The 14,787-nt window shown below is 42.5% G+C and overlaps 1 protein-coding gene across 3 annotated transcripts in view; it reads left to right on the top strand.

The window, feature by feature from the left end:
- The first annotated feature begins 4,549 nt into the window (after positions 1-4,549).
- lhfpl4a (LHFPL tetraspan subfamily member 4a) overlaps positions 4,550-14,787 on the top strand; it is a 45,638-nt gene continuing 35,400 nt past the window's right edge. For all 3 annotated transcript variants that reach the window (XR_002274938.1, XR_002274939.1, XM_020599913.1), the window contains exon 1: positions 4,550-5,648. Coding sequence is in view for 1 of the 3 variants with exons in the window: in XM_020599913.1 (XP_020455569.1) it covers positions 5,243-5,648 (406 nt within the window). In the remaining 2 variants the exon portion in view is untranslated. The remainder of the gene's footprint in view (positions 5,649-14,787) is intronic.

The raw sequence follows: 14,787 nt of genomic DNA, 5'->3' as shown, positions 1-14,787 counted from the left end.
GGCACGGGGCCGGGGGGCCGTCTGTTGCCCAGCTCTTTCCTTGCAGAAAGAGCCCTGTTGATGGTCGATCCGGATGGCCAAGTCGACTAGGGAGCTAAGGTCAGGGGGCTCGTCCTTCATGTTCAGTTCAGCTTTGATGTTCTCATTGAGGCCGTGCCAGAAGGCCGCATGTAACGGGCGGTCCTCCCAGCTGGCCTCTGTAGCAAGGACCAGAAAGTCAATGGAATAATCCAGGACTCGTCGAGCCCCCTGGGGAATAGTCAGAAGCCCCCTAGACGCTTGGCTCTGCTGAGATGATGGAGAAAAAACCATCCTCAGGTCGTTTTCTGTGATGTGGTACCGATGAGTAAACCACTGGAGTCCACAGCCTCGGCCCAAGACAGCGCTTTTTCTCAGAGTCGGTTTATGACATAGCTGATCTTCTCTCTGTCAGTACGGTATGTCCGTGGTTGGTGCTCGAATACCCGGCGGCACTGCAGCAAAAACCCTCGGCATTTATCCACAGTACCATCAAAAATGTCCGGTTCACGTATGGGAGGATCAAGACGGGGACTGGTCGAACGGGTGGCAGGGTGACTTTGTTGGGACAGCATGAGGGTGGTACGTTGTGCTACTTGTTGTGTAAGCGTAGCCAGATCGTGTTGTTACTGCTGCAGTGCCTGAGCCAGTTGTGCATTAGACGGTGAACTACTTGCACCGGAGTCAGCAGCGTCCATAATGGCCAGTTCTTTCTGTTATGATCGCTCTGGTAGGGAGGTGAGCGAGTAAAAAATGACGGACCCAGGTAGCTGACTTTGGTGCGAGAAGTGCTCAATTTATTTACAGTGATGATAACAATATGTGTACAACCAGGTGAAGGAATACGGAGCAGAACCGGGTGTCGAGCGGCAGACATGGAAAACATACAGTCAGTGATGAGATGATAAGGAGGAGGCCGGGCTGCGGACGCTAGGATTCACTCCTGGACTGGTCGTGGTGGATGGTTGCTGAGGAGACAGAGTCACAGAAACAGTTAATGGGAGACTGTGCATCGACCTGCGTGGTGGAGTGATGTAGAGTTGAGGAGGTCCGTGGTCCGGAGAAACAATAGTGGCTGGGAAGATAAGACACGGGGCACAAGGCAGGAACGGCGCTGAGATGAAGAGCGTGAGCAAATACATATAGTAGACAAAAATAATAGATCGGCATAGAACGGGCTTGTGTGTAGAAAGAACTGGCAGGGAAGTGGATGATGAGCACGGTATAAATAGGGAGAAACTAATCAGGTGCAGCTGGTGGTGATTCAGGGGATGTGAAGCAGGTGTGTCAGATAAAAAAATGAGGGGTAAGGGAGCTAAAATAGAAGGAGAGAAGTGAGAGAGGCAGGTGCAGCCGGGCAAACCTGACAGTGCCAGCATTTTTCCAGTAAGGTTGTTCATGTGAACCATTAATACAGCTCTGTTAACTTGGTGAGAAATCCACTGTATTTCTAATAACTTTTTTACAATAAACCATCCCAGCAGTTCACCAATGGAACATTTTCAAGTAAGGAGCCACAATTGCATTAGCAGTAACTGAAAACTACACTGATGCAACTGTAAAACAGTAAAATAAGGTTGATATCTTAAAACACAAAGAAAAACAAAAGTGAAACTGACATCCAGACCAGAGAGAGTCAGGTAGAAACTACAACAGTACTGAGCTGAAGATACGAACACTTATAAAACCCGAACCACAGCAGTACAATTCAATGCAGCCATCTCCTGTTGTGGTGCTGGAAACACATATCATCAATGTAGCTAAAGTAGACTAACCCAGGCTAATTAAAAAGCACAATTATGTATTCATTCTCAAGGCACTGCTGTAACTTAAGGATTAAGGTACTGACCATCAGCTGCAACTTGCCTGGTTTGACTTTCACTGAGACCTTTTCCTGTCAGTGGATTGTTTTAAAGTAAAGCACTATCAGAAAAATGCTAATCATATAGTTACTGTAGATGACATAGCCCTGGCCTCCAGTACTACTGTGAGGAACCCTGGAGCTATTTTCAGCCAGGATATGTCCTTGAAGTCACACATAAACCAAGTCTCCAGAACTGCTTTCTTTCACCTGTACAATATCGCGAAAATCAGGAGCATCCTGATTTTGGAAATATTGTGCATTATTATTGAAATATTCTTACTTCAAAGCTGGAATACTGTAACTATTTGCTATCAGGATGTCCCAATAAATCCCCAAAAATCCTTCAGTTAATCCAGGGGGCAGTCCAGCAACTGCTCCTCTGCCATCCCCTGGGATCCCTGCAGGTGAATTATTACACTGAACATCCTTATATGTGGGTGAAATAGTGTGTTTCCCCTCACCTAAACAAACCTTTAGAATTATTTACACTATTAATGTAACATTTATTTAATTACATGAAGTATGGGATGATGCTCTGAGTTTCTCTCCTCTCCTCTCCTTACTGTCCATGCATTTATATACCAGTATTACATGTCATTAATTTTGTGTCTCCTCTCTCTCCCTCTAACTTTCTGCTGGCAGCCTTGGCTCTGGAGCTCTACAATTCTGATGAGAACTGGCCACATCAACCTGCCCAGTGTTTGATTGTTTGTTGTTTTGTTTATTGTGCCTAGATGCTTTTTCCCCCTCTCCTCTATCCACTCACCCCCAACCAGTCAAGGCAGAAGGCCAGAGAGTTTCTCCTCCTCCTCCTCCTTTGCCACGTGCTTGCTCAAGGGGGGTTTGTTAGGCGTTTTTTTATAATACAGTAAAGTCTAGATTAGGCATGGGCAAACTATGACCCGTTAGGCTTTTTAATCCGGTCCGCCGAACTTGTCCAAATTATATTATTAAATTATGTTATCGTTAAACCTCATTCGTTTAGCCTTTTCCCTGCAATGTCCGAGTTTCCCCAGTAGATGGTGCACTTTAGTCACATTGACCTCTCTACTTCACTTTTTCGCTTTGCCTTTTGGCCGTGTTTCTGCTGTCATCGAGAGAATGATGCTCCCTTGGAGTAAACTTGCCAATGTCACCACGCATGGATCGCCAAATTTAACTGGAAAAAACGTAGGGCTGCTGAAAAGAATCCAGGATAAAGTGAAAGAGGAAAACTCTGACCAGAATGTTATTTTCCTTCACTGCATCATTCACCAGGAATCTCTGTGTTAAGTCTGTATTGCAGTTTAATCATATCGTGAATCCAGTCGTACGACTTGTTAACTTTATACGAGCAAGGGGACTTCAGCACCGTCAGTTCATTACGTTCCTGGAGGAAACCGATGCAGATCACCAGGGCTTACTTTACCACTCTCGTGTCCGCTGGTTAAGTTTGGGTAAAGTGTTTCAACAAGTGTTAGAACTCAAAGAGGAGATTAGCGCATTTTGGGGAGTTAATGGGGAAATCCAACGAATTTCCTGATCTGAGTGACAAGAACTGGCTTTGTGCTGTTTCGGGGTCTTGTGACAGGGGACAGGACATGAGCTGAAGTGACTTGTCAATTTTTTCAAAATCAGAGATCCAACAGCAGAATTCTCCGTGCAGGTCGTCCAGTGATTTCGGGTGGCCTCTTTCTGTATGGCTAGTGTGGGAAAATGAGCGAAAGATTTGTTTGAAATTTGTCTGGAGAATAAAGTCAGCTTGGATTTGAAGGCTCTCACATTTGTGTACATGTCCTGCACAAACTGATCTTTCCCTTGTAGCTTCACATTCAGCTCATTCATGTGTGAAAAAATGTCCACAGAAAACGCAAAGTCACAAAGCCAGATCTTCAGTCTGACTCCGTTTTAAAGGAGAAGTTCAACTCTCTTAAACTGAATGACTTCAAAGCCAGGCTTCCAAACAGGCTGTGTTGCCTGTAATAAGTATTTCTAAAAACTATTTTACAATTATTTGACTAACACTGTACTTCCAAACTAAGACAATGAATGGTACATGGACTGCACTTGTATAACACTTTTCTACCATACCTGGACAAAGTGCTTTACAAATTCATGCACAGACTCCAACACCAATAGCGGCAGAGCTGCCATGCAAGGCGCAGGTCTGGTCATTGAGAGCAATTTGGGGTTCAGTGTCTTGCCCAAGGACACTTTGACATGTGGAATGGGGAGACTGGGAATCAAACTGCCAACCCTGCAGTCAGAGGTTGACCCGCCCTGAGTCACAGCCACCCTGAAGTACCCACAGTGTTGCGTTGCTATCCATATGAATTCTAAAATGTCCCAGTCTTATTTGAAAAATCATTCTGCTCCATTGAAGAGATGGTGCAGAATTCCCTCTTTTTGTTGCCGTTTCTCCACCACACCTTTCACTTTGTGGAAACTCAAACAAGTAATCTCTCTAACTCAGATTGCTGCAAACTCTAACTCAAAGTGCTTTCAGTGTACATGAAGGCATGAAAGTACCATATTAAGACACTTTAAAAATATAAATACCAAAGATCCATTGAACACATTGGGTAAAAATATTTTAGCTGGGTTCACATATTTTCAAGTACAGTAGTGACTTTCTGTGGTTGTCGCGCGAAGAGAAAGGCTGGATGGCACAGGGTGTGTGCGAGGGGGTATCGGCGAAAGAAATAGATTGTTGGAAGACTAATTAATTTTTTTTTTATATTTTCTGTAGCTATAGACTGTTTTAGAATTGTCGCCTTTTTGTCGAGTTCAATAACTGAGTGAAGCATGTAAAATCCTTCTCAGCACCTCTGGTCATTTGGGATCTCCCAGCTCAATGGGAACACCGCATCTCTTCTTTGAAGTAGTTTGAATGTACAGCAAAGCAGGGTTAATGACATTAAGTTAGCCTGTGTGGTGGAGGTGGCGTGCTGGCAACACAGGTCATCCGCCGGCGCGTTGAGCGCCGAGAGCTCTGTCGGATCTGCTGTGTCTTCATGTGCTGCGGAGCGGAGGAAAGGAGAGGCTGTTCCGTTCAGGTGAACCGCGCGTCGCCACCGAATTGACTGATTGATCAGAGGAAGGAGGAGGAGGGGAGCACTTGGATGCGAGTCTAATCTTTAAAACAAAGAACAGGATCTGCTGCTTGATGGAGCTCCAGCAGGAAAGGGCCGAACATTCACTGGACATGTGGACATTTGTTGCGGAATAATCTTTTTTTTTTAAATTTCCTATACATTTACATGTTTATATAATTTCATTTCATCCATTCTACCAGCATACACAGGAGGGTACGAGGGAGCTCAAGAGAAGAGGAAACACCTGGTTGACAGCTGTGCGGGGGGCTAGGGGTGGGAGAGAAAAATGCTGCCTTCGCAAGAAGCTTCCAAAATATACCATGAAAATTATATGCGCAATTCCAGGGCTATCGGGGTCCTGTGGGCCATATTCACCATCTGCTTGGCCATCATCAACGTGGTGGTCTTCATCCAGCCTTACTGGATTGGCGATAGCGTCACAAGCCCCCAAGCTGGCCACTTCGGCTTGTTCCACTACTGCGTGGGCACCGGGAACTCCAACCGGGAGCTGTGGTGCCAGGGCAGCTTTTCCGACTTCAGTTCCATCCCGTCGGGATCATTCAAGGCGGCCTCCTTCTTCATGCTGATGTCCATGGTGCTCATCATCAGCTCTATCGGCTGCTTCGCCCTCTTCTTCTTCTGCAACACCGCCACGGTCTACAAGACGTGCGCCTGGATGCAGTTGCTATGCGGTAAGGATGGAAGACACTTTGACGTGTTTAGAGGTGAAGAGGTGGGCGGATGGAGGGGTCCACCAGTGCTTTTGGGGGAACACCTTGAGGCGAGCACCATCAGTAACCCCATCTCACAAAGTCTTGTGTTAAGATACACTTTATTTCTGTCAGAAATGTCACCGTCGTGTTAATCCTCCACAGTAGGAGCGCATCGCTCATTCTGTACACGAACACAGTCTTGTATTGCTCTCATAGGAGACAGGGGAGCACGGATGATCTTGCTCTTGGTGGAGAGCAAAGAGCAAAGTCTTCATTTACAGTATTTGGATTAATAAGGCATTAAGGACCACCCCTTAAGGGCTTGGTTTTATTCACGTTTATCAAACTTAAAAAATATATCTTAGTCATCAGCCATATGGCAGCAAACATTTTGGCAATAATAACCCCCTACGCCCCACCCCGGCTGGTTGAAATAACATGTCCGGATGTAATTGTATGGATTTATGATAATGAAATGCCTTCAGGAGCATTGCTTCACAGATCACAGCTGTTGTTTGGCTGCTACATCTGCCTACCAGATTAGTTTACATTATGCATGATCTGCACATACATTCCAGTATGGTATCCCCACTCGGCACATTCATTCAGCTGTGCATTGCCAGAACATATACCATGTAAAGGCTGTATTGTGCTGCATTAGGAGGTGCAATAACCTGTCAGACAGACACAATTTGAACAGATTAAAGAGGGACACATTGGAGAATATTTCTTTCTTCTTTTTCAGTTTTGTCAATATTGATCAACTTTGTCTAACTTCTGATTTGTTCTGGACCTTTTTGTAGAAACAATGTAATATAAGTTGACTTGTGACAGATTCATTTAGCAGCAGATACATATGTTTGTGTGTGTGTGTTCTTGTACTTGCTACACAGTGAGGACCAAAAAAGTGTTTTTTTGTTTTTTGCTACAGAGTGCGGACATTTGTAGAACATGAGGACATTGTGGTTGGTCCTCACTTTCTGAAATAGCTTCTCGAGGGTTAAGACTTGGTTTTACGGTTCAGCTTAGAACAAGGTTTGGGTTTAGGTTAGGGTAAGGTATTTAGCTGTGATGATTAAGGTTAAGGTAAGGGTCTAGGGAATGCCTTTTATCAGTGACTGTCCTCACGCAGATAGAAGTACAGGTATGTGTGTCTGTTCAGTTGAGGCTTGATATTTTACCATCAGATTACATTAGTTCTCTTGGAGCGTCTCCCCCAAACTCAGTGGACATCAAAGAATCCCCTGGCAAATTCCTAATCACAAAAACTGCTAATTAACTAGGTGCGATGCAGATGAAACTGGGCTCAAATATGTTTAAAAGGGTGCTGAACATTCTTGACAGGTGAGAGAGTGGTTGTATTGTTGAAGATGTGGTTTGATTGGCCTTGTGTTGAGGTTCTTCTCTGTACTCAACAGGATTTCACAAATCATCACTCTACTGTTGTTTTTCACCTTATGGGTAAACAGTGATGGTGTGTGGAGGGTGGGGGTATATGTGCAGTGGTCTGGAAGGGCTGACATTATCTGAGAACATGTATTGATGGCTAGATTATTCCTTCCAACAAGGTGGCTAAAGCTGTGTGGATGGTGGTGACTCAGGACCTTTAGAAATCATTGATCTTTTCCTATGCTCTCTGGCTCTCTGTGTCCTTACAAAGAGAAGCAAGAAATCAAAATCAGATCAACACAAAGAGAAATGATATGACATGGCATGACAATTTATAGCAATGATCATGCTTCTGTAAATTGGCTGTGTCCCAAAACATCAACCAGCAGCACCAACAGAAGCTCCCTCACACAAGTAATGTTAGTATAAAAAAAAGGGATTGCTAACATATACTTTTTTCTCATTTGGGCAGTTTCCATAAATAAGTAAGTAGAGAGTAATATAATACCACTCTGTCAAACTAGGTGTGAAATGACTGATTTATGGCCCCTTCCACCTCCAGAACACCACCCACACGTCCTTTTTCCTGTACTTTCACACCTTTATGTGTTAAGATTTTGTACCTCCCACCTAATTATAGGGGTATATCAAAACATGGCACATTTTTATTATTTCTGTTGTTACTTTCATTCAAGCATCAGAGCTTTGACTATGATTTATGGTTTTACTGACTTCTCTACAACTGAACTGACACCCCCACATCCTGACATTAGGAATGGCTAGGGTTTTACTGTAGGAAAAAAGCCACCCACCCCCAAGTTTGGATTAATGCATGCATAGTTTTTAAATAAAATTTACCATCAGGAATTAAATTCATCAAGTGGTGTAGAATAAGGTCCAGTAAAATATTTCACAAAATCCTTCTATGACCACAAGGGTCTTTTCCCCAGGCCATAGCATCCCATGTTCGTGTCACCACCACAGGTATATTTTTCTCTTCATTTCCTCTTCAAACAGTGGTTAACCTGCTGTTACCTTGCCAGCAACTCTACATGATATGACCTCTTGTTAGGGTTTGAGGGAAAGCCCTAGAGGCCTTTGGATGAAATTACAGTGAGTGACATTTTTGGAAACCAGTAAACACAATAGTTTGGTCTGCACCCATTATTATATCTGTCAAATATGCAATATATGTATTATACTGCATGTTTTTCTCCAAGGAGCCACTAGAGCTAGTACTATGTAACCTCTGGGAGCAAGACTCAGATTGAGTAACCATGAGAAGTTCATAGCTAGCTTGTCTTATGATTATTTTGTGTTCTTACCTCTGTAGCTGTTTTGCAATAATTTTTATATTCTAAATTTCTTTGTAGTAATTTACACCTAGTTAGTTTTGTATATTTGTTAGTTAATGGTTTTGCATCTCCTTGTAGTTTTTTTCTCTCTCTTTCTGTAGTGTGGCATGATTTTGTATTAATTTTTCCATCTTTATGGTCTTTTCTTTCTCCTTTTTTAGTTATGTCTTTTTGTAGTTGCTTTTTGTTGCATGGGTTAGCTGCTGGGGTGGGTCTAACAGGTATAGTCTGGATGCACTTTGTCAGGGGTTGCTTACATGTTAGCCAGGGGATGATGACTGCAATACATACTGTAGTACAATAACACAAAAGCTGTCAAGACTTCATTACAGATAAGGTAAGTTGACCCAGCATGACTGTCCTGAGGCCAAATGTACATTCGTGCTTACTAGAGTATTATGAGTCAACAATGAACATTGGTTAACAAAAAAGTATGAAATATGGAAATTGGCAAGGTGCATGCTTGTCTTATGAACCATATGGCTCTGAGATGGCTCTGACATTGCGTGCGCAGGAGCATATCTAGTCCCCATCTCCCTCCCTCCCCCCTCCACCACCATGTCCTCGAGCTCCAGCTGTGCAGCCAGCAGCAGCATACTCACACATAAAGTTTTATTGGTCTCTGTGTTTCAGGCAACTGTCTGTTAATGGCCCTGTATGTGTTTTAACCTGATAAATAAAATATATTTTATTTACATTATTCTAAGGGCCTTCTGTAACAGGTATGGTTTCTGAAGTGCACTTAATATGGATAAATGTATTAGGATTTGCCCCCTTAAACAGATTATTGTTATAGGGGTTGCAACACACAAATACAGTATATCAGATAACAGCACTGTACTGATGTTTCTATGTTCATATCAGACCTCTAATGGGCTTTAAGTCAGTCTAACCAGGTATCGACCTGGTAACAAGAGCATAGTTTTGAACTGTATTGTTCTGTTGTATAAATTTGGTGTAATTCCTAAGGTACTATATTGTTTTCAAATATCTACCCTTTTACTTTTTCCCTGTTTATTTCCTTAGCTGCTCTTATTTAGTTCTGTAATTAAGATACTCCATCATATTGTCATGATCCTGCCCCATCAGCTTCCAGTCCTGCTTTTATTCTGACACCACTTCCTGTCCCCAGCTAATCCTAACTCCTGGTAACTTCATCTCATCATGCACATTTGTTTCACCTGCCCCTTAAACACTCACACCTGCTCACCACAGTATTTAGCAGCTCCTCACCCTGTGGGGAGCTGCCAGATTGTTCTATGCCCTATCTAGACTCTCTGGCATCAATTTCCAGTGACTGCTATCCGAACTCATGCCTGCTCTACCGACCTGTGATCCAGCTTCCTCCCTCTTGCCTGACTGCTACTGATGTCCAATTGACACCATGACACCTGTATCGAACCACTTCATCATTTGTATCAAGTATTGGTTCATTCATTCAAAGGTTCAGTTTAGTGCCATCTGGTGGCAAAATAGTATGCAGCAGAACAATGTCTGAATTATGTGATGGGTGTAACTAGGCTTTGTGTGAATGATGTGAAAATGTTTGTAGAGATTGGTTGGACAGTCAGTCGAGTCTATGAACGTATGTAGTGTAGTAGGTGGGAGAAGGCATGCTTGGGGAAACAGAGGATGTGCTAGGATGATAATATGTGCGTATGTGACTAGGACAGAGTGTGAATAAATACAAGGGATGGAGAATCAATCCTTTTTACTCCTAGCTGGCTCCATGGTGATCACACACCAGAAGCAATGATCATACTGATAGCGACTACGCACACACCTACTATGCCAACAAACCCACATGCTGTGCATCATCTTGGGTGGCTTTATAGTACCCCTATGCCCAGGCACCTGCTGACGCGCGCAGCGAAATCTTGCGACATGACACTGTATCAACAGTCTGAACTGGTCACGGGAGTCACTCAGGCCAGGCGTTTCTGCATCGGCCGTCATCAGTCACGTGTCGATACAAGCCTCGAGGCAGTGGTTCATGGAAGATCCCTCTCCCAGCTCGAATCATGTATTGAGGGCTCGGTGTTTGATGGCCATCACTAGTGACTGCTATCCTGAGATAGACACCCTGCCTGTTCTAACGACTTATGATTCTGCCTTGCCTTCCCTGCTGCCCTGCTGAAGATTTTGAACACAGACTGAACTAAGTACTGCTCTCTGCCTGATCCCTCAAGACTGTGTCTGTTCACGTCTAACTTACAGAAAGACATTAAACCCTGTTCTGCTGCCTCAGCTTTCTGGCTCTTTAATTCGGTTCACCGACCCTCACGGCAAGAAGGTTCCGGGTTTGAGCCTTGGATAACCCAGGGCCTTTCAATGCAGACTTTATATATGCACATATAATTTATGTGTCTAAGCTAGGGAAGCTGCCCTTACAGGGGACTGAATGCTAAACCTTTTGATTTTGAGATAACAGTGTTAATCACTTAGCCGACACAACTGGAAAGGGCCACTCTTCACCAGTAGGAACTCACAATGGCAAACAATTAAGGAGAACCACCACAAACCTGTGTGATCCAGATAGCTGGAGGTTTTGTTTAGTAAACTAACTTCATGTATCAGAACACTGTTCTGATAACAAAACTGCCTTCAATAGCCTACAAGTTCAACTCCTGAAGAAATTGAACTTGTAGGCTACTGTGAGCAGTGGAAGTGAACACTGTACCTTTTAACCTAATACAGAATCCCACCCACTGAGCCATTCAGGTATCCCACTTAATGTACACAAAGCACAAGTCCACATTTCTTTATAACTCATTAATCAGCCTAAAAGGGATACCTTTGGACAGAGCTTTACAGTATCAGTTGCAACAACTGTGGCTATTAAGGCTTAGATTTAGAACTATTTGAGCTGACTCCTGCTACTACTTGAGAACTATTATAACTCCTGTGGGTTAGATGTTTGCATTTTGAGAGAGAGAAGGTTTGTGGCCTCTGTGTTACATCACCTTTCCTTTTAATTTAACTTTTTAATCGTTTGGGAACTGAGAATACAAATTGTTATAGTTTTCAGTTGCTTACCAGTCTGTGGTCGCCTTTATCTGAGTCTTCCTGATGATGATACATTTTCAATAGGAGACAGATCTTGACTGCAGGCAGGTCAGTCATACACAAGCACTCTGTGTCTATGAAGACACATTGTTGTAGCACGTGTAGAATGAGCCCTGGCATTGTTCTGCTGAAATATCCACAGACTTCTCAAGAAAAGACGTTACCTTGGTGGCACCATATGTCTCTCTAAAATCCCACTATATACCTCCGCGTCAATGGTACCTTCACACATATGCAAGTCACCCATACCTTGGGTACTGATGCACCCCTACACCATCACAGATGCTGGCTGTTCAAGCAAATTGACAAATCAGAGATTTGACTTTTTATTGCATTAAGGAAAATGTCCCAACATTTCTGGAAATGGGGTTTGTAATATGCTTGAAAAAAATACCAGTATTAGAACACCTCTCCTGAATGAGCCGCAAGAGTTAGTATTTGAATGATATTTGTAGTGCAAAGGCTGCTGGCTTGCCAGCTCTGACAGTAATAAATTGGCTCCTGCTCTCCCCATAGTAGCTAAACCTCATCAGCTTATTACAACAAATCTTTCAGTTCCATTCATTATTCCATCTTAGCTCTGTCAGTCTTGTTAAAACTTACAACTTATAACCTTATTATATTTTCAATGAATGTAAATTTGTTTTTTATTTAAATAAATTTTTATTTGATTATCATCCTACAAAACATTTAACTAGGACATGCTATGGCCTACACAATAATGTAACAAGCACAATATGAATTTTCTAACCTGTTCTAATATTTTCTTCCATGCTTAAGAGTTTTTGCCCTAACCCTAGTAGGATTAGAGACCAAGTTACATACACTGGTTATAAAAAAAAAGTGTATGAACCTATGGAATGACCTGGTTTTCTAAATTAATTGATCACAAAATGTGAGCTGATCTTTATTAAGGTTGCAAAGATAGGCAGACACTGTGTGCTTAAGTCAGGGGAAGAGTAAGAATAGAAAGCAGCCTGGCACACCAAAACCCACCTGAAGACAATGGCAGTATGTGGAAAACAGTTTAAATAAAATAATGATAAAATGAAATAGAAATGAAATAGAAACACCTGTGTGTAAATTATTACCTCCATCATCAACAGGATTTTAAGTTTTTGTTTTTTAAACTCAAAAAGTAATGAATGGATTTTGATGTAATTTTTGCAGAGGTAAGGTACAGCCCACAGGACAACTGATTACATTTTGGTGTTGATCCATATCATAATATGAATACAGGAATAAAAGATTATTCATGATTGTGAGTACTGGAAAGGCTGCTGACTGTATGTGAGCCCTCTTGTGGCCAAAGTGCACAGTTGTACTGCTGAGCACTTCAAGCACATATGGAAATAAATCCCTGGGTCATCAACAGCTACCCTTTTATTGTCAATGGAAACAAAATGCTGTCACTCAATACACCCACTCTGTGAGACAGGGCCTGAAGGAGCCCAGCAAGGTGACAGCCAACAGCTGAGGAAAAATCTACTCTATGCTGCAACAGCTGGGAGGGAGCCTGATGGCAGAGAATTTGAGCCAAGCTCAATGATGTTATCATTTTCATCTGTAGGACTGGTATTATGACACTTTATTTCAGGCAACAAAGTAACCACTTAGATTGAGAATATGTGGTCAGTCTATCCAAGTAATGCCAATTTAAAATTTGTTCAGACATATTTGGAGATGTGAATGCTCATTATCTGAACAAGCTAGCTCTATTAGCAGGCACCTACATCTCATTCAGACCACAGCAGTCTATCGACAAGGACGCTGTGGCTTAGGGGTCGTCTCCCAATCGAAAGGTAGAAGGTTTAATTCGTGGTGCCTGCAGTCCACATGTTGAATTGTCCTTGGGCAAGACACTGAACCCCAAGTTGCCCGCAGATGGCCAGAGCAGCGCCCTGAAGGGACAGCACCACCACTGGTGTGTGTGTGTATGAGTGAGCTGGTGTCACAGAGGGCCGCCTCAGGTCTGTTCCTTGTGTGTAACATACTTGGCCAAATAAAGTGATTATCATTATCAGCTGCACATTATAGCTGCATTTCCACTGCCAGAAACAAATGAGCAGTACTCTCCGTGCTTCCTTTAACCATCACCAGGCATAACATTACGGGTTGACATGGACCGGCCCGCTGTTTTCGCACTGTATTTTCCTTGTGTTGGTCTCTGTTTAGAAGAGGAAGTGAAGGATCACTTCGTAGTGCAACAATCAGAGACCAGTAACAGAGACTGTATGAGCAGTTTATCAAACAGCTGTTGAACAAACAGAACACTTGCAGAAATGTGACGTCTTCCCCGTTTTGCCCATGGTCCACTCACTGAATTCCCCATTTCATCCCTAAACCAATGAGTGGATGTCTGTCATGTGTGTGCTTTTTTTGAGTGTGTGCTTGAGGGGGATTTGTTGGGTTTTCCATATAACACCCTATTGTAAAATCTAGACTTTACTATGTAAAGTGCCCTGAGATGATTGTTGTTGTGAAGTGGTGCTACACAAATAAAACTGAACTGAATTGAAATTAATTGTTTTCAAACTAATAAAGATATCAGCAGTAGGTTTTTTAATGGTCAGGCTATCATATGTGAGGGTCACACTATCATGGGAATATTGTTTTTATGGCATTATGGGGAAAAGGAGTTTGCCCTTGGCGGATGTTAGTATTCTCTGAGTGCTGTCTTTATATAATTTTGTAGTGTTCCAGTCTAATTGTTATTTGCGCAATTCAATTCAGTCAAAGTACGCTGTCTGAAAAATGACCACATTTCTGAGTCAAAAAAAAACCAACACAAGTTAAGATTAGAAAGGATGAGGTGAGGAAGGCTCTGAGTGAATATAGGAATACATATGCTTATAGCTGATATTTACTGGTTTTGTTTGCATTGTACTAAATTGTACTTCTATTTTAAACTTCCCACTCTTTTTAACCACAACTAAGTGCTACAGAGAGTGTGCGATTAGAATTCAAGATGGACAGTATACAGGATCAGACATATTTCTATTGGATTTTTCTATAATAAAATCCTGTAGGTTACAGCTAATCACACACTTTGAATGCTCTAATTAGAGCTGAAACTAGAGCAGAAAACATAGTTATTACCCTTTATTAAATAAACTTTTGATGTCTTCAGTGTTTGAACTGGACTCACTGGGAGCTGTGGTAAAACATGCATAACAAAAACAAAGAGCAGTGACGTGCGGTCAGGGGAGGCAGGTGAGGCAGAGCCTCCCTTGTCAATCTTGAAAAGAAAAAAAAGTTAACCATAAAATATAATATATGTTAATATTTGTCGGCTGGTGTGTGTTGTA

This window comes from Monopterus albus, unplaced genomic scaffold, assembly GCF_001952655.1.
Source record: "Monopterus albus unplaced genomic scaffold, M_albus_1.0 scaffold43.1, whole genome shotgun sequence".
NCBI classification, from domain to species: Eukaryota; Metazoa; Chordata; class Actinopteri; order Synbranchiformes; family Synbranchidae; genus Monopterus; species Monopterus albus.
This window is presented reverse-complemented; position numbering and strand designations above follow the sequence as displayed.